Genomic DNA, 19,100 nt, shown 5'->3' with positions numbered 1-19,100 from the left:
ATATGACTTGACAGTTTGACTGGCCATCGGTTGTTGCCTAGCAACGTTTTGGTGTGAAAATGACCCAAGTCCTCCGGCCATTCACAGCCCACCCTGGCATTTGTCCAAAAAGACCTAAGTAACTTCAAGACGAAAATTGGGCTGTTTCCTCCCGTACACGACTCTCGGATCCACTGCAATCTTTTGGCCATAGGCCAGCGTGGAGAATTTCCGCAATGGGAAGCGTTGGATTGGCACTAGCTTGTTTGGGAAGGGGTGCGCTTGGCACAGTGCCAAGCAGTGGCGTAGTCGGGATTTTCTTAGGGTGCATGGTTTGGAAACGGGGAAAAAAGTCTTCTTTTTGGGGGAGGTGCATGTTCTTTAAAGATTTGAATTTTAAATTTGCCAGGACAAGATTTAGTTAAAGTTCCACCCCTTTCCCCACCCCTTTCCCTACTGCGTTCCCCTCCCCTTTCCCCACCCCTACCCCACCCCTACCCCGAGCCCTTTCCCTCATCCACCCACACATCCCAAGATAAGTCATGGCAATTTCTTGTCAAGTATTTGGAAGCGCGACCAATCAAAACTGAGAAAAGAATTGTCAGCTTCATAAGATCTTCGTTTTTGACTTTCTCGCTTTTTCAGTTACTTTTCCTCTTTACCTTCTATTTCTAATGAGTAAATAAAGTTTCAAAATCATAACCAATCATATCAGTTGTATATAGATGAAGAATAATTAAGGGGGGCAGAAACTCCGCCCACTTCCTCCTGTCCCCTCCAATATCCAAACTACTCATTACTCTCCATTGCTCATTGCTCACTCTAACTATCTCAGCCCTCTGGTTTGGTTATCTTGAGCATTGAAACAGTCGAAATATGAAATTGAATCCGACAACTTTCAATTTGATCCTCGTATCAGGAAATATTATATATAGTTTGGATATTAGGTTTCAAAATCCAACTTCTGCGAGATTTCCTGTGATGAGTAATAAGTAAGTACATGTGTATCTCACAGAAATTAGGTACAGATGTATATTTTGTGAATACCATAAATAGTAAAAGCCCCATGCCCAAATGTTCTTGCACCTAATACCTCAGCAGGATTCGAACCCGCTGTCTTGAAATGACAAACCACTAGAACATGGACATTTATACCCATAAGGCCACAATACTTTACAGTTCGTTTATTTGACAGTGAAGGTGACTGCTCTATGTTCCAACACCCCTGTGTTCCGACACCCCTATCTTCCGACAACCTGATGTTCCGACAACCTGCACATAAGATTGTGTTACTCCCAGTTATAAAGGGTTAGGGTTAGGGATAGGAATAGGTATATGTGCAGTCGGAACATAGGGGTGTCAGAACCTAGAGTTGTAACCGACAGTGAATTAAAAACAAATCCATTCTAATCATTACATGGACTAATGCAAGTCTAACTGTTCTACATGTACAGTGATATACATTGTATCTTGGCATTTAGTGAAACCATACATATGTACATTTGATCATATCTAGACATAGTAGCTGATTATACTGCGGAGCAAGGTTCTAATGATTGTACCAACATTTTGACATTGAAAACGCCCTCTTTTGTAAAACTCATTTGCACCTCGATGTTTACACGCCCCTTGTCCATGAAACGACCTCCTTACATTTGTTCAGATTTCTCCCTAATCCTTTCAAGACCAACTGGGCAGAAAACACCTTCGCCTAATTACCCCCCAGGGCTTATTTTACTCGCTTGACTTGATCCTTTAAGCCTGAAATTGAGTATTGTTGCCCCGCCAATAGGTTAATTGTTACATGAATAGCTAACATCAGCTTAAATGATTAGCAATCAGGCTTAAACCTTAAAAACCTGTTATAAATTAGTGATTAGTTGCTTGGCTTCTCTTTAATTTGAGAGGTGGCTCTGTTTGCTTTGTGGCAGCTGAATTTCTAGAAATCCATTCACTTTTTTTTTTTTTTGAACAGGTTTCTTATTTTTTTGTCCAGGCCACCAGGGGTCAGGTTTTTGTTTACATTTTCTTGAAGCAGGTGGCACCTTAAGCGTTAAACCATGGTCATCTCAAACACTGAATATGAAACATGTAGTTTGAATAAGGCCAAAAAATATGCAGTTGGTCTCTGGTCAGCACGCACGTCGATTTTGATCATGCACGACAATCTTTGGGGGTTTTTTTCAAATTTTCCGGGGTAGCTACAACAGCGCCCTTTATTGCCCCACCGCCTCAAACTTTCGTACCAAGGAGCACAAGAGCACACAGACAAATGATGGAGGACACCAAGGCAAATGATGAAGGACACAGAAAAGCAAAACAGTACCCACTTTGTCTGTACCAAAAAAACAAAACAAAAAACGCATCGCCGCATCAATCCCGAAACTTTGGTCTGACCAAAGACCGACTATTTTTTTTTTGTGCCTAATCTTGTTACTGTGTTGGTTTTTCCTAGAATGACCATCAGTGTTGAGTGAAGTTTCAGTTTTCTGTTCCTTTTAAATGGATGAATAAATTCCGTTGATGGCTTGGTATTTGGCTTTTTTGTTTGTTTCAAGAATAACAGATACAGAGAAAATGTGAAAGAAGCACTTGAAATGGAGGAACGGTTTAGTTTCAGGAACAGAGACTCCAGAAAATAACTGATGATCAAAACACAAAAATAGCAATATCTTACAACATAAAAATGATGGCACTTGTCGTCTAAAAGGGTTTTGAACCTGGGACGCTGAAAAAAAATGCCCTTTTCTGTACAATTGTCATTAAATAAAAGTTCACTTTTCAATTAATTTTGAAAGTGAATTGCGTTAAAATTATTTATTAGGTTTACTCGTTTAAAAAAAAAGCAACAGATTTTTCGCTTTTCTGTTTATTTTGTTGTGTAGCAGTGAACAAAACCTGCAAAAACCTCTTTGTTCGAAACCTTGAATCATTTTTTTTCCCTGTCTTCTATAAATGTTTGTTTGTGAAATCCAAACTTTCCTTACATCTCATAAACAACACCATTTATTAGTCTAGACTAATAATTGAATGAGATCCTTGAGAAATAAGCGGATTGAGAATTGTATCTAAATTGCATTCTAAAGATGTGAAAAGAATTTCCTGTTGTGAAGGCTTCTTTAAGATTCTCCAATGACCGAGGTTATCCAATAGTCCAATGAAATTTCAAATTGAGATTGAATAGTTCAAAGCATCATACATGTACATGTTATTTATCTTATGTATGGCTTTTGTGTGTGTATGTGTGAGGGCAGTCTATGGAATATCCCCTTTCACAAGGGTCTATGATATGCGAGCAGATTCGGCGATTGATGTTAAACAAGACTGTCTTGACCTCAAGATTCTGACCATTCAGCCGGCGCCTTATTGGGTCTTCCCTAACACGTTGTTTTTTAAAAACATGGCAGCCAAAGTGACCAATCACCAGCTTAGGCCACATTTCTGATGAAATGACGTTACAGCTTCTAAAGTCAACTCCGATTGGCTGATGCGTGGTGTCGCATAAAATTTGCATGCTAGGATATCAGACCTTGTATACTGATGACTGTTGTACAAAAGAAAAATGAATTGAGACATGGTTAAAAATATGTTTACTGTTAAGTAAATGACCAAGTAATTCCAATTTCAAAAAAGGAGATTTTCTTTAGCTAGGATATTAACCGAGACAAAATTCCTGCACCCATAAAACTATTGTAAAGTAACACTCAAAAGTTGGCAGACAGCCAACACATTTTGCATCAAACCCCGATTTAGTGGGTTTTTATCACTAAATCCTCAACAAAATCTTTACTTCCTGTAAAGTTTATTGCCCTTAAATATGAATGTGGCAAACGCTACTCTTTTAAGACCACAACAATGTCCAACATTAGTACAAATCATTTCAAGGAATTATTAACTAAAAGATATGGATGTAAAACAGTGGTTCATTCCAGTGTAACTAGTGGTTGAGTCTACACACACAATGGCTTTCATACGGAAACTGACCATAAATCATTTTGCAAATATTTGGATCTCATATTCTGTTTGTGCCAAGCGACGGACAATTGCTGTCAAAACCGTTGCCTTGGGGGTACTTTGCGGCTTCCTTTGACAAAAGATATCCCGGAGTTTCATATTGGAAATCTGGAGTAGGTGTTCCCGATTCTAGAAATCACACAGATTGGGGTCTTTTTGCACACATTCCAGCGTGGATTGTGTGAAATTGCCCGATGGGGGTTCCTTTTATGATGCGGTTTCCGATTTATTTGTTGGACTCGTGTACCAACAAGACTGTAAATGTAAGCTTGTTACAATATCCATGACGATTGGCAAATGAAACTGGATCTGGTGGAGAAATTTTGTATTTGAGGTTTTCCATGCACACGTGTGCCTCTCTTTTTTTTCTTTCTAAATTTGGTGGTCAACTTTTTTTAATTTAAAAGTTCTGGCTTACTTTTTCAACAGGTCTATAAATGGGAATACATGTACAACTTGTTTTCCTAAATAGTATCAGTCAGTCACATAGAGTTTTCCTGGTTAAACTGTCTCCAGTATTTATGAATAGTCATTATGTAACTTGTGCAGGACATCTTTGTTTCTTACTAAATACTAGTCTACCCAATTCACTGTGAATACAGGAAGAAAATGTTGTACATGACTGTTATGCCCCGTATCTGTGATAACAACGATCAACATTATTCGTTTCAACCGCTTTACAAACTTGTCATGAAATGCCCTGCCAATCATCAAAACTTTGGAACAACTGTGTGATTGACCTCAGAGAACCTGAAGGTCAAATGGAACATTCCATGTGTAGGTGGGTACAGAATGAAACCTTTTTAAAAGGGGTGAACATTAGTGATTATAATACCGGAAATTGGGCTATCACTCAAACATTCTTGACGATGTACGTGAGAGCATTTGGATAGACTAACTCTTTGGGAGTCTTTTTTCCGTGGTATGTTTTGTCGTGGCGATTGCATTGTTGCTGTCGGGGTTATTTTGGAGTCAACGTTTTTTTTATCAAAAGAATGTTTCAACAGTGAAAGTTCAAGTTGACTGCATTTGTTGAGTCTACACTACCTTCTAGCCTTCGGCTTTTTTTCTGCAGAATGTTTCAGAAGATATTGACGTGGGTGTATGAATTGGTTTGGACAATAAAGTTCCTATTAAATAGTTATCGTTTTAAAAAAATCCTGAGGGTCCCAAAAGTTTTCTGGTCTGAATAAACCTATCCTAAATAGCTGCATTGTATTTTCTAAATGATGGAAAACTAAACAAAGTCAATGATATAAACATCCACACTTCAGTAATATGGCTCAAACAATCAAAACCTTGTGGTAATTGTGACATTTTGTCCAATTGGAAGGAAAAATATTGGTAGAATTAATGCCGGTTGCCATGTCAACCAGATCCGGCGCCAGCAGAGTTTATTTTATATATCTGCAGTTCTGTATGTTTTTTTTATCTTTTGAATGTTTGACATCTGTTGATGTGCACATACGATTATCTTGCAGATAAAGATTAACAGAACCAATGTAAACATGTATGTTCAGCCAGTAGCCCAATCCATTGACTTTACATCATTTCATATCAGTATCATATTTTAGGATTATCATGCCAGTAACAGGCGTGAAAGTTTACATCTTGTGTTAATTTTGGTATTAATGTATAGCTAGTGGCGTATCGCCTGTTTCATTGTACAAAAGGGTGGGCAATGTAAGATGTGGCTATGAGTTTGTTTCAGATTCAACCCCTCTGTGGTTACCATCCTACCCATTTTGTGGAATGGACCAGTCCATGAGTGGTCTACACCTGTATGCAGCATACCTGTCTACATTGTCTGTCTGCGATGCCTCTGCTGTGTATTCTAGTTGCTCAGTAAATCACCTGTCGTCATTGCTTTTATTCTGCTTTTCCAGTAAGCTCTTCTTGGGCACAACGCACGGCCGTGCACGTCACTGACATCGCATTCTTGTCTATTGTTAATACTTTTGAGTCACTACTGTCGTCTATGCCAGGACGTGCCAAATATTAGAAAGGGGAAGTTTCTGAGATGATGGATTGGTGAACCCGGAGGTTAATAAGCGTGGATCGTCACGCCGGGTTAAATAAGGACTAAACAGACACTCAAATAGTACCCAATCACAGCGCTCGTTGGATAACACATGCTAGGCTGACTTGGCCAAAATATTTAGCAGTCATAGAATAAACGGACAGGTGTCTTCGGGGGAACTTGTGTCAACTGATTGACGAACGGAAAATTGGATTGATCATGGTTTGATATCGGAGGATGGGAAAGTTGAAAACTCTCAAGATGGTTGTGTCATGCTTTGCAAAACCGAGATATGAAGGACTTGAGTATTCAGGACAAGGTGAGTATCTCTTACATAAAGTGAATAGAGAAATGTCTTCATTTTAGGCAGTATTAATCAGTCTGACAATTTCAAGAATTGAAAATGTTATTTTGTTACTTTAGTTTGTCCTACGTTATTAAAATTGTTTGCAAAAACAACAGTAGTGGAACATCTCTGAGATTTGTGCCTCTTTGCGATGAGGACGGACAGGTTGTATTTGTACCATTCTGGCGAGGGCATCTCTTAATAGGAAATAATTTGCGGTTTCCTTGGATGCCAACTGTCGAACAGGTGGGACGGTGGAATCAAGACAAGCGCTGTCATCTACCCTTAGGGTCATGTGGTCTGTCCTTCGCAGCGGAAAATAGCTGGTTTTTCAAAATGTTCTTATAAAATCATTAGTCGTTGGGTCGTTTTTTTGTCCCGTGCATATCCTGTTTGGGGTTAATTGAAGATGACTTGCAGTGAATTGAAGACGCTTGTCTCAAGCTAAGTGTCTGTTTGGATTTCAGGGTTAGTATTGTGAGCGATACGACATTTGTTTAATATGTGAACATTTTGATAACTAGCAGGAAAAATGGTATTAAAAAAATTAATATATGGCAGTGGCGATGTGTCAGAAGCATTCAAGAGTTTATTGAGCCTGTGGAAACATTGTTTTTTTTATCTAAAGAAGGATTTGTTCACATTTGTGAAATGTGGTTCTAAAATGACCAAATGACATCTGAAGATTATCATTTAATGATGAAAAAAATACAGAATGTTATTTTTGAAGTTGGAAGCAATTTTTTCTCATTTTTTTTGTGGAACCATTCAAAAAGACAGACTGCTTCTGTGTCGGTCCCTTTTCTCACGGACATAACCAAAAAATCGTATAATTGCCTGTTGAAAAATGACTGCTTGGTGAAAAGTGGTTGGGTATTAAAATTTTGAATATATATTAAAATGTGTAAGGCAAATACAGTTAAGAAACCCAATGGCATGGAATGTCTGTAAAAGTACCTTTTAGAGACATGTACAGTAAAACAAACCCTTTTAAAATTCTTCGCTAATCGTTTTGGTAAACCACATGCCACTTTCATTACTACCAGCAAATGTATGAAGGCTTTGAATTAATAGAGTTGTCCTTCATAATTCTCAGGAAATGGATTAAGAATGTATGCGCGCAGCATGGGATTGACATTTATGTGAACACATTATCTATGTTCGTTTTATCGCTTTTGTCCTGGGACCTCACCTTTGAAGCTGCGGAAATGAGGATAAAAAAAAAAACTATCCCTTCCTTCCATGTTGTTATTTGATTGATGGTTTGGCTACACTGAACATACTATAACCCCAAGAAACATGTGCGTCTCTACTCGTCTGTAGAAATTTGATTTCTTATTTGTTGTCACGGATATCGCATCCGTACCGCGATGTCATTTCTTATTTGTTGTCACGGATATGCAACCATACCGCAATGTCATTTCTCTGTCATTACAAAGACTTCTCATCTGACTCATATTTGTGGACGTCCGTCTGAAATAAAATCGGAAATAGGAACATTGTGCATTGCTGTGACAGTAGAATTGGGCTCCACCATCAGATTAATGGAAGACATCGTCGTTCACATTTTACCCAAAGAGTGACTTAACTTCCCTTAAGAACCTGCCCTGCCCTTCGTTTGACCTGTGCATGATTACTTACGATGTCTCATCTTTCATCTTCAAATGGTCGGTGAAAATTCTTGGTGAATGACAGACAGACACGTACACATGCAAGAATAATGTTTGTGGTAAGCAGCGTTCAGAAAATTCTCCCGTCATGGCTAGAAACTCACAGAGGAGTTTTACTTCAGCAGCAAAGATATTACTCGTAATCTTGCTAAGTAACTACACATACTAGTCATTAAATGCAAAAAGTTTTTGATTTTTTTCCCAACAATTTTGAGTAGTATTGTAGTTTCCTCTCACTATTCAACATTACGAGCCCAAATTTTCACAGCACAGTCCCCGCATACCGTTCTTGAATACTTGCACAAATCAACGACCATTTCAAAACGATTAATAACATAACCTCTGTAATACCCACTTGTTATATTCCCCCAACAATTGCATATCACCTGTATAAACTGCACTCAGCAAGTACTTGTTGACCCATCGATCCTTGCTCTATGGTTGACCATTGCCCAGTGCTCTTATCACTCAATTGTCTTGTGTACATGTATTCTGTGATAACGTTGGACTATCTTTTTTGAAAAAGCATTGTGGGGTATGGGAATGCGCGGTGCATTCAGAGACCAAAAGATAGCAGCGGTGGGGTTGTACACAGAAGTACTCAAATGGGACAATAGTCTGCAATGGGCTTGTAGTGAGAAATTTAACCTGGTTGTAGACTTTAAGGCAAACAAAAACAAGTGAACAAGAAAATAAGTAAACAAGTAAACAACAAATAAACTGATAAATAATTACAATTAAGCCATGGAAATGCTACACAATGTTTATTGCGCCTTGTTAAAAAAAAAGTATATGAAAGCATTGTGAAAGAAAGGTCTGAAGTGCTGTTCCCCACATTTAGTTGTTACTGTCAATATTTTTTGGGATCCCTCTGCACCAATAAATCAAATTTAAAGTTTCCTTTTTTCCACTTATCTACGAGAAAAATCCCCATTTTGCCTTAAATCAATTTATTTTTAGTTCATGACTCAGTGTTTCCACACTTACATGTAGCTAGACTGCAAACTTTCCGCAAATAACTATACAATTAAACCGTAAAGACATACATTTAAACAGGTTCCCTTCCCTATACCTGTTGAAAAGTAGGCAATGAAGCAGGGAACTTGACCTCAGCCGCAAGACTTCATCAGTGGATTAACATCCAATTTTGAGAAATTTAAGATTTATAGTGCAGTAAACAACTTTTATGAGCATACCACATTAATTATGAGCATATTTGTACCGCCCTGTCTGTACTTTCACAAATAACACACCTCTGTGTGACCCCCGGGTCAGCCCCCTTGTCATGTCCATGTAACCCCATGTCCGTCAGCGTGTCTGGCCAGGTATTTGTCACCCTGTTTGGACCGCGGAGGTGACGAGTGATGCCATTGGTCGCTTCCGAAATTCATGATTGAATTAACTTGGAACGTGATTGGATGGCCAAAACAACTAATCGCAACTCATTTTCTAGAGAGCTTTTCAAAAATTGCTTCACAAGGCTGATCTGAAACTACGTTTTCTTTTGCTGTAACTCGGGGATAAATTGTCCCTCAAGAACTCTTATTCATAGCTTGATTTTCAATTCTAAACCCCCCCCCCAAAAAAAAATGCTATACAATGTAGTAATATTACCATATACTCAAATTTGTCTCAGAAATAGGATGTCTTAGATAATATTGATTGAGAAATAAACTTTTAATTTCTAAAGTTATCCAGTAAAACTCCTCAAAGTAATGTGCCTTAATTGTTTCTAGTCACAGTTTCTAGTGTATATTGTTAGTTTTTTGTTGTTGAGGAATTTTCCAGTAAAAGTGGCTTAAATTATCCTGATTTAGCAAGTTGCACGGTCGAGAGAAATATTTTGAAAGAAACATCCGTTAATCTGACCCATCCTTGAATGTTTATCTCCCAGACCACGTGAGGACAAATGGACAATTTGTGATCAATAAATCCATGCTAAGCAATTTAGTACAGGCGAAAGGCCATGGAAAACGAGACGCTATAAACACGCTGAACAAACAATATGCATAAACCGGTTTCCTGCGTCGGTAACCCACACAGTGTCTGTGGTTAATGAGGGTTTTTAATATTGACTATCAGCGCAGACCTAGGCTCTGGTATTCATTCCAGGAAAAAAAAAATTAATAAAAAATTGGGCATTTGCAAACCGCATGGAAAGTTTGTTCACCTTCTTAAGTTTAATAGGAAACAATTAGCATGAACGCGTAAGGCTATTAAGTAATTCTAATTAATTTAACAGTTAGTCATTATGCAAATTACTTGTTCGTTTTTCCAGATCAGTAGAGGGTGATGACCACCATGTTGCATACAAGTAGTGCAAGTTATTTGACCTTTCATTTCCATAGAAGATGAAGCTTGAATTTTTTTAAACCCCAACGTGAGGCCCTAAGACCTATCTTATTTTTTTACCTTTAAAACTCACATTTTTCTAAAATTCTATAACTAAAAAGAAGTGTCATTTGCACTGACTCACATTAAAGTTTTATACAATTGAAGTACATTTATCAATTGAAAACGTTGCTCAACCAAATATTTTGTTGAATCTGAAATGATATGAATTATGAAATCTGTCTATATTGCCGGTAGCTCACATGCATGTCATAAAAAATGCACATACATGTACCTTTTCTTGAACATGAACATAAAATATTACGAAGGCACCAGTAGGCCCACACTTTTCATCTTAGACAGGTTGCTTGTAATTGCATAACACCTCCAGGCAGGTGGGCAGCTCGGAATGTCGCAGAAAAATATCAAACTTAATTGAACCACCCTGGGAACATGTCAAGATCTTGTGATTAACAGTAAATGCAATCACCAGAAAGTACATTGCTTGCTTTGTAACACCAGTCGTGCTTAGGAGGATCTCTATAGGAGTCCAGAAACCACACTTGTTTGCCTTCAAAAAGATCTAAAATTCACAGAAGGCACTCCTTTATGTTTCCCCTTTTTTCTGTGGTTTTTTTTAAGTTGTATTGAGCCAAGTCCAAGGCTGAAGGAATTTTCGCTCTCGATTTTGTGACAAAGACTTCAGTGTTGACCACACTGTCGATGGAACATTCCCGCATGTTTTTGCAGGTGGGGGAGTATGTAGCATACAACAACATCATTGTTGGGAGGTCAGCCTGTTTATTATGATAAAAGTTACACCAATAACTATTCAAATATGTTGAAATAATAAACTGATTTGGGAGCCATTATTGAGAGAAGACGAAAAGAAGTCATAATAAAGTCATATCACTTGAGCTTCTCAAATTTTGTTTTTTCAAATGCTGCCCACCTACCCCAAAACCAGTTGCACTTTCGACACCAAACAACTCTTTTCAAAAGAGTTTTAATCGAGAGGCGTTGATGTGAAGCGGTTAGGAATTTTAATTGACATTGTATTTAAGTCATTGTTGCTGACTGGAGCAGGATATCAATTGAAAGAAATTTGTTGGAGGCTAATTTGCGAGATCGTGTGGCAATGCTTTGTGGCAATGCTTTGATTCGCTACTCGCGTCATCTTTGTATTGACTTGACTGTATTTAGTTTCGCTGAGTCGCAGTGGCATGTTTGCATTTTGGATTTAGCCACCACACCCTCCACCCCGAAAAAAACAAACTCCAGACGGAAAATAAATAAAAGTGCAAGGTGGTGGAGAAATCGAAGGTCATCCTTTGAAAAAAGTAAAACCTCAAAAGGACTGGGTTCCTGAAAATCAAACAAAGCAAGGGGTTTTACTGCGGAGGTATTTAGAGGCTTAACAGTTGAAGGGGAGGAAAGCGATCTGTTTTGGGGGATTTGTTGCTTACGGAATGGAACGCAAGGCCAAGATCTGGCAAAACACCTTGAACAGAATCTAAAAGACTTGCTGCTAATTTATCATGATTGTGTTAATCTTGGAAAGTAACCTAAATGCATTCATTCAGTTGTTAATTTCTGTAATTTTTATCAATATCACCAAAGGTGAAAGTAAATCATTCACTTGAACCTGGGACTTCAATTAGTTAAATTCAATTTGTCATTTTTTGAAATGTTGTGTTATGGCTGCATGTCGCTCAGCATCAGCTGAGGAGTATAAACATTTGTCAATGTGTCTTGGTTGAGGGATTTACGTTTTAATCATTTCAGGGACATTTTTGAATAGAGCTCTTTTGACAATTGGCACAAAAGAAATACGTACAAATGAAGCTTGCCTTTCTAATCTTCTCAAGGGATGAAGTTTTGAAAATGAGAAGCCAGCTTTCTAAACAGGACGCTGACAAGTTTAAGCCTAACAAATTGTGTCTTGAGATAGACTATGCAAAGAAATAAAACCCAGAGTTTTGTACAATCTTTGTCAGGGGAAGGCTATATTGCAAGGTTTCCTAAACAAGGATTGTCCACTGAAAATATTTGCCTTTCTACTGTTGACATCGGGTGCTGGAATTGTGTCCTGATGTCAATGCCGTTTCAAATCTAAGTAAATATTGAGCTACCGGTAGAGTTACAATATGGTTGAACCGTAGTTGAACTCTGGGTAGGTTTGGGTAGGGGTGTGCATTTACGGGTAGTACAGGAACCGGATACCCGATTGAAAAAAAAACACGGGTACCCGAGTACCCGTTGAAGAAACCCAATGCCAAACATGCCAAAGTTCAAATCTCGGAAGTTGCTGTTGAGGTAGGTCTGCACGATAATACTACCGCATCGGCGCATCAATACAGCAAGATACAAGTGTGTACACTGAGCTTTACGGTTTAAACTGCAGCTTTCGCGAGCCTCATAAATGTGCAATATGTTTTGTTTTCCCATGTGGCCTGGTTTTCATTTTGAAAATTCCCCACAAATGAATTCAAAACCTTTCTTTTTTCATTGTCTGCAAAGTAACTAAGTAATTTGGTTAAGGGCACTCGATTCCATAATCTAGAATCGGTTCCTGACATTAATGGTCGGGTACTCAGGCACCCGGTTCCAATGCATGGCCCTAGTTTTGAGGGGACGGCCCCCATTGTTCATATGCAAAAAAAAAAAAAAAAAAAAACCCACCATTTTCCTGACAGAAGTTCCAATTTTTGTTTAAATTTGCTACATTTGTTTGCATCAAGGCGATGTAAATGAAAAAATGTCCATCATAGTCATTGGTTGTAGTACTAGCCGCGCTGCATTAGATTTGATCCAGCCAGCCAACCACGGAAAGCTCCTGGTTGAGTGGTAAGACGTCTGCATTAGTAAGCAGAAGGTCATGGGTTCAAGTCCCACCCGAGTTCGTAGCTGGTGACGTTGTTCTCCTAAGCCCTCAGACAACATTGAGTCTACAGTGTCCCCAATATTCAAGTTTAATCAGTTCTTCTGAGCAGCCTTGTATGAACTGGACTCCTGCCCTCGTCAATTGGCCTGGTTTCTTTGCTGTATCATGGCACGTACCTAAACTGGTTCAAATTACCAAGAAGTAGAGGGGGCCTCAAGTTCACTGGTTCCAGTTAATCGGCTCAGGAATATATTGAACATGCCAGGGTAAGTCCCCGGGTTTCCTGAGGTGGAAGTCGAGGGCTGCCCTCAACGGATGTCGAGATGATGGTAGATTTGGGGAGCCCTCTTTAGTTTTGATAGATACGCTGGTTCTGCGTTTGGTTGTTAGTACCTTGTCAAAATTGAAAGTGTCACCAAGGTGCTTATCACATGACATCACTGTGGGTTGGTTAATCAGGGATTTCACTTTCAGGAAGGACCAATCAGTCCACAGTGTGGTGGTTTGGCTCATTAAAGTGGACCAATGAGAAGCCTTGGAGATGGCAAATGCCATCACTATGGCAACAGATTGTTGCTTGTGAGGCAGTACTGGAGCCAATTTCAGTTTGGCAAAATTTTGGAGTTGTCAGTCGAATTTCCATCAGTACCTCCCCCACATGCAACGATATCGCAGCAACTGTCGAAAAAGACGGATTTTAGGAAAGCTGGTCTGTATCTCAAACCAGCTTCCCTACGCTGTGGATATATGTAATTTCCTCCGTCAACCAACCAAAGTTTCTACAGAAAAAAAACATCTCATGGAATATGCTTATGAGAGACTCGGCTAAGCTCAATTAGAGTTTCACCGAAGCTTGATTTCATCGAGAGATCTAGAAAGGCCGTCTTCCGGAGAATGTTGTTTTGCTCTGGGGGAAAGCGAGGTTTGATGAAGACAAACCGTGAAATGCGATAAGACCGTTGACATTTGTCCATTTTTAGAAGTGAACCAAATGAAAGAAAATCTGATCTTAGTTTCTGACTTGAAGAGGGAGGCTTCCCCAAACCTTTCAGCGACAACTTTTGAGCATCCACCCTAGATGTCTGGAGATCCTGGAAAAACTCCCACTTTCTTTTTTAAAATTGTTAAAAGGTTTCAGTAAAAATGTGTAAATATTTATTGGATAACTTTTTAATCCCAGTGGAAAATTGTTTTTGATATTCCCCAGAGCGTTGAAAAGAAAAAAAAACCATAAAATTGACAATTTAGTTATTAAATTAAATTATTTTCCGGCAAAATTTTGTTCAAGACCAATGTCTTTGGCCACCAAAAGTAATATTTTCTGACAGGTTATACTCTAGCCCCAAAACAATTACACAGCTGCTCTGTAAAAAATAAATGAGAACAAATTAGATAGTGTTTATGTTTCTTATATAAGGTTTCTATTTTGTGTTTGTTTGTTTGTTTACAGTGGGGGTTCAAAAATTCAGATTTTGAAATTTGAAGTGCCTACTGTCCGGTCAAATCCTTGACCATTGCAGATTGACCCCTGGCTGTTGTCCGGCCATTCACTGACCATGATTGAAAGTATTGACCAGCGCACTTATCCCTTTCTTAATCCTCCTATCCATTGTGGTTAATCCCTTACTTCTTTTATTTGCAATGGAGACTGTCGCTTTGTGCCCCCTAGACCCCAGGCAGGGAGGGAGGTCTATAATATCCAGCCCGTCATCGTTCAATATTTGCGCTTTTTGTCTGCTGTGTGTTTAAGGATAATCGTTGTATTGATTCTGCTTGGAATATCAAAGCGTTAAGTAAAGGACAGAGGAGTATGGGTGCTGCTGGTTACAACAACAATCTCTGGTGTATTATCATGCAAATTTGTGGAACGGGACAATAATGGGATCAATTGGGAGCTAAAATAACGGAGCCGAGCTCTAATTGTTGGCGAAAGAAAACAGGTTTTGTAAGTAATCAGTCTTTAGTGTTGATGCCTTGAGGGTCCTCAGTGCATAAGGAGGTCTGGTGTTGCAATAATAACGAGGGAGCGAGCGAGCATGGGGTAGGAACTAATGAAGTACGGCAGTCAATGTCTGCTGAACACTGGTGAGACGATTGTCACCTGCTGTTGAAAACCCCGGAGCCGATACACACCGCACAGCGACATCTGGCACAGCCGACTGGCTCCCGGCTAGTCTAGCTTGCATTAATAATGAGTTCCAATGTCCACCGGTTAGATTAACCAGTGGTAGTCACAAAAAAACTCCAACCCCATGATACATCTATACAGTTTTAGTTTATAGAGATGTCGCACAAAATCTCCAGATAGCGTTGTCAGGATGTCATTTGGACTGGCTTTGGGGGAGGAGTTAGACTTGGAAAACTGGGTGGATCTTGAAGACGACGTCTTTTTAGAGGAAGACATGGGGTATGGAGCATGTGATAAGACGGTGTTCAGTCACTCGAGGGGTAAGTGATCTCGGGAGAAACCATCTTGTGCATGTGTGTCTGGCCTTATCTTGTCTAGTGTACTGTGTATCATCCTATTAGGTATTCATTCCCAGCAGAGGTAAACCAAGTGTGAGTGATAACAGTGAAGTAAAACCATGAGGGAATCTTAGGTAAACAGTACTGCTAATGCTTTGTGTACATATGCTGTCAACCAGCATACATGTATATCCCATGCTTTGTAAGAGCTAAAGAAATAACAAGGGATTCTCTATGATGAGAAGTTTGCGTTATAACTATTTTTCTAGTAATGCAACGATAATTCCTTGAACAATTGACAAGTGAATTAATAACGCTTCATACAGTGCAACTGAGCTTTTGTGCACAACAATTGAGAAAAGATGTCCACGTTCTCAAAAAGAATAGGATGATCCGTGAAGTTTTTGGTCTACATTTTGGTGAACCGCAATTTTCATTTTGGCATCAACGATCAATGTAAAACTAAAAGAGTCAAAAACAAGAAGCCAGTCAGTGTCAATTGTTTCTTCTCCTCTGAAGCAGATGTCAAGTCTATGAATGATCCCGCATCAGCTATAAAACACAGTGGTTGCAGCCTGTCTGGTTTCTTAAGCCGATTATCTGTGATTACTAGCTGGCTTCTGCTGTATGCTAATCAATGTTAAGCTGCTTAAATCCCCAGTAACTTGTTAATCCCCTTTGATGGGCATTTTGTTATGGTTGAAGATTACTAGTAAAAACCAGTAACAGACAAGGAAGCGCAAAGGTGAACTTTTTGCTGCATAGCTTTGCTATTTATCTCTGGCATGTATTTGACTGGTTTATAGACAATTGAAGTACAAGTCCGTGGTTTTTAATATTGCAATAAAAATAACATATTGCATAAATTCAATATTGGGTTAAATTGCCCTTCACCGACATACTTTACAAACACTGTATACTCAGTGCTGCCCCGAGTGATTGTGAGGAAAAATTTCCAAACTATGTAGGTGGGACTGGAACCCACGACCTCCTGTTTACTAGTGCAGACGTCTTACCACTCGACCATGCGACCACCGGGGTCGGCTGGCTGGTTCAAATCTGATATAGCAGCGGGTACCGCAACGCAACTATCCATAAGATGGAATTTGCGTCGGGTCATTGTTTGGTATTTTGTCGTCGTGTCCTTGGCAATCCCACAATGCCTTGCACCATGCCGATACTTAGCCAAGACAGTAGGATCCTTGAAATGGCTTATCTCGAACCTTGGGATATCATTTTAATTTTCGAGCCACTGTCGTGCACTTTCATTTGTGCGTTGTATGATATGTCATTGTGTGTCAGCGGAAAGCATCAAGAATTGTAATCTCAATGCCGTGGGAAATTGAGGCTGCAAGAACAGCTGTATAAGACAGGCTTAGCAAGACCTTGGCTCATTCAGAATCTGTAGTTGTCAGTTAAGATTGTTCTGTAGTAGAAAGGTTTTCATTTTCTGTATTGATCAGATGTGAAACGTGTTTGCACCGGTAGAACCCAACACATACGGTATTTTTCGTGTCCATGCTTTTTAGCAACTGTTATTTGGCGCACGATAACCTCAAGTTTGTATCAGATTCATCTTTAATCAGTTGTGTATGCTTTGCCTGTGAGCCTTTTACATATGACTTGACTCAGACTAACATATGTCCTCACTTGAGTCATATGGTTGCAGGCCAGTAAATCGGTCTGAAATTGCCTACGCCGGCCAAATCATGATTTGCATGCCCTCAAATTTTTCGCCATTTGAGCATATTGTGGGCTGTGAACTTAAGGGTTTGTAAAAAAAAATTGGATGGAAGCCGTGCACAGGACTGTGAGCTTGTAGTTCTGTGCAATTTGGATGAAATTGGAGCCATAAAAGCGCTCTATTTTGCAATGGAGTGAAGGCGTCGTTTTTCAAAATGGTGATGGGCTTCAGGACCATTTTAAGGGGTGATCATCTTCGGATGGAAATTTCTCCTGAAAGTCATCAGTTAACCCCCCCCCCCCCCCAAAAAAAATTGAAAAGAAAATGAAAGATGATGAAATTAGCTTTAATTTGATGTATGTCTTGAATACCTTGGAGAGTTGTGAGTATTTTTCCTGAATTTTTGAAGTGGGGGCATTTATCATTAGGGTCTATGGCAATCTATTTACTGGTCTGCAACCATATGTGTGTGTAAGCAATACCGCCCTCTATGTTCATGCACAAAGCCATTGGTATCAAACACACACACACTTGACTGGTTCCTGATGTTCCCTGGTTACCTTCAGTCTTGTATATTTTGTCAAATTTAGGAGAATTAATTCGTTTTCTCTTATTGTGCTACAATCTCGGCCTTTGTGTTGTTCATCACCAATCTGTTGGAGTACTTCTGTTGATTTGGCCTAGTTTTGAGTTGGAGATTTTACCGGAGGGCTTATTCCATCACACTCTCCCTCTTCCCAGTTGGGCAGGAAATATCGGCAGGCTTGTCTGTTTTCATTTCACAGATTTTGTTTGGAGTTGGTGTTATTCTTTGCTGACTGTACATCATGCTTAGTTCCTTACTTGTGTTGTACCGTACGTGCAACTTGGTCAAACGTTAAACTGAATTGGCTTCATGCATTTTTTTCTTTAGAGAGACAAAATTTGTTGAAACCAAACATTTTGCGGTTTGAAGAGCATTTTTTTCTTTTTTCTGCTTGGCGACAGTTCTTCGAATGTTCTGAATCATGTGAAAGGGTGTGAAATTTCTTTTCACCATTACAGCTGTCGGAGTAAAAAATATATAAACCTGAGCGGAAATTGGAAGTTTCGGGTCAGTGGAGAAGTGTTCTGAGCAGAAACTCCCTGCAAAGAGTTCATGGATTGCTGAGTTCAATCAAATATTTGACTGGTTTGTTACTTGCCGGTTGAGGAAATTTGAACTTGACTCGGTTCCAAGTCAGTAACAGTGGATATGGACATACAGAGTGCAATTAAGGAGTTAAAGTTAGGCATTCATGCTGCAGTCTTTGTGGAGAGGGGGTGCGGGGCTGGGTTTTTGTAGTGATTTGAGTTTCCTTTTTCTGATAAATTGACACTTTGGCCTTGGAAAGTGCTGTGTATTTTGGCAGGATTTCAAAATGGGGTTGGTGTATTTCCGTAGTTTCCTCCCAATAATCTGCCATCTGCTTCTTTGGATCTGAGATTCCGTCTCTTTAAATTTCAGAGATGCACCAGAAATGTTAAAGTGTTCATTTCAGGCAAGTTTCCACAGTTAACATGCAAGTACATGTGTGTTGTAATGAATGGGTGTTTATAACAAGTGTCCAATGCCACTTTTCATTTCCACCTCCCCTCCCCCCCCCCCAACAGTGGGATACAGATGCATCAAAGGCAGGATTGTACTTATTTGGAGTGACTTTTGACTCAACGTTTCAGTCAGTACT

General features: G+C 39.3%; 1 protein-coding gene across 4 annotated transcripts in view; it reads left to right on the top strand.

Annotated features, from left to right (window-relative positions):
* The first annotated feature begins 5,811 nt into the window (after positions 1-5,811).
* The window catches only part of LOC119734286 (ras GTPase-activating protein nGAP-like), a 56,146-nt gene continuing 42,857 nt past the window's right edge, over positions 5,812-19,100 (top strand). The window contains exon 1 of one of the 4 annotated variants that reach the window (XM_038207698.1): positions 5,812-6,332. In XM_038207698.1, coding sequence (XP_038063626.1) covers positions 6,251-6,332 — 82 coding nt within the window. In that variant the 5' untranslated portion in view covers positions 5,812-6,250. Of the gene's footprint in view, positions 6,333-15,229; positions 15,693-19,100 lie in introns of those variants that run through there. The other 3 variants (XM_038207699.1, XR_005272056.1, XM_038207696.1) reach the window with 3 other exon arrangements.

This window comes from Patiria miniata, unplaced genomic scaffold, assembly GCF_015706575.1.
Source record: "Patiria miniata isolate m_02_andy unplaced genomic scaffold, ASM1570657v1 HiC_scaffold_27, whole genome shotgun sequence".
Classification (NCBI taxonomy): domain Eukaryota; kingdom Metazoa; phylum Echinodermata; class Asteroidea; order Valvatida; family Asterinidae; genus Patiria; species Patiria miniata.
Note: the sequence above shows the minus strand (reverse complement) of the source record. Positions and strands in the feature narration are given on the sequence as shown.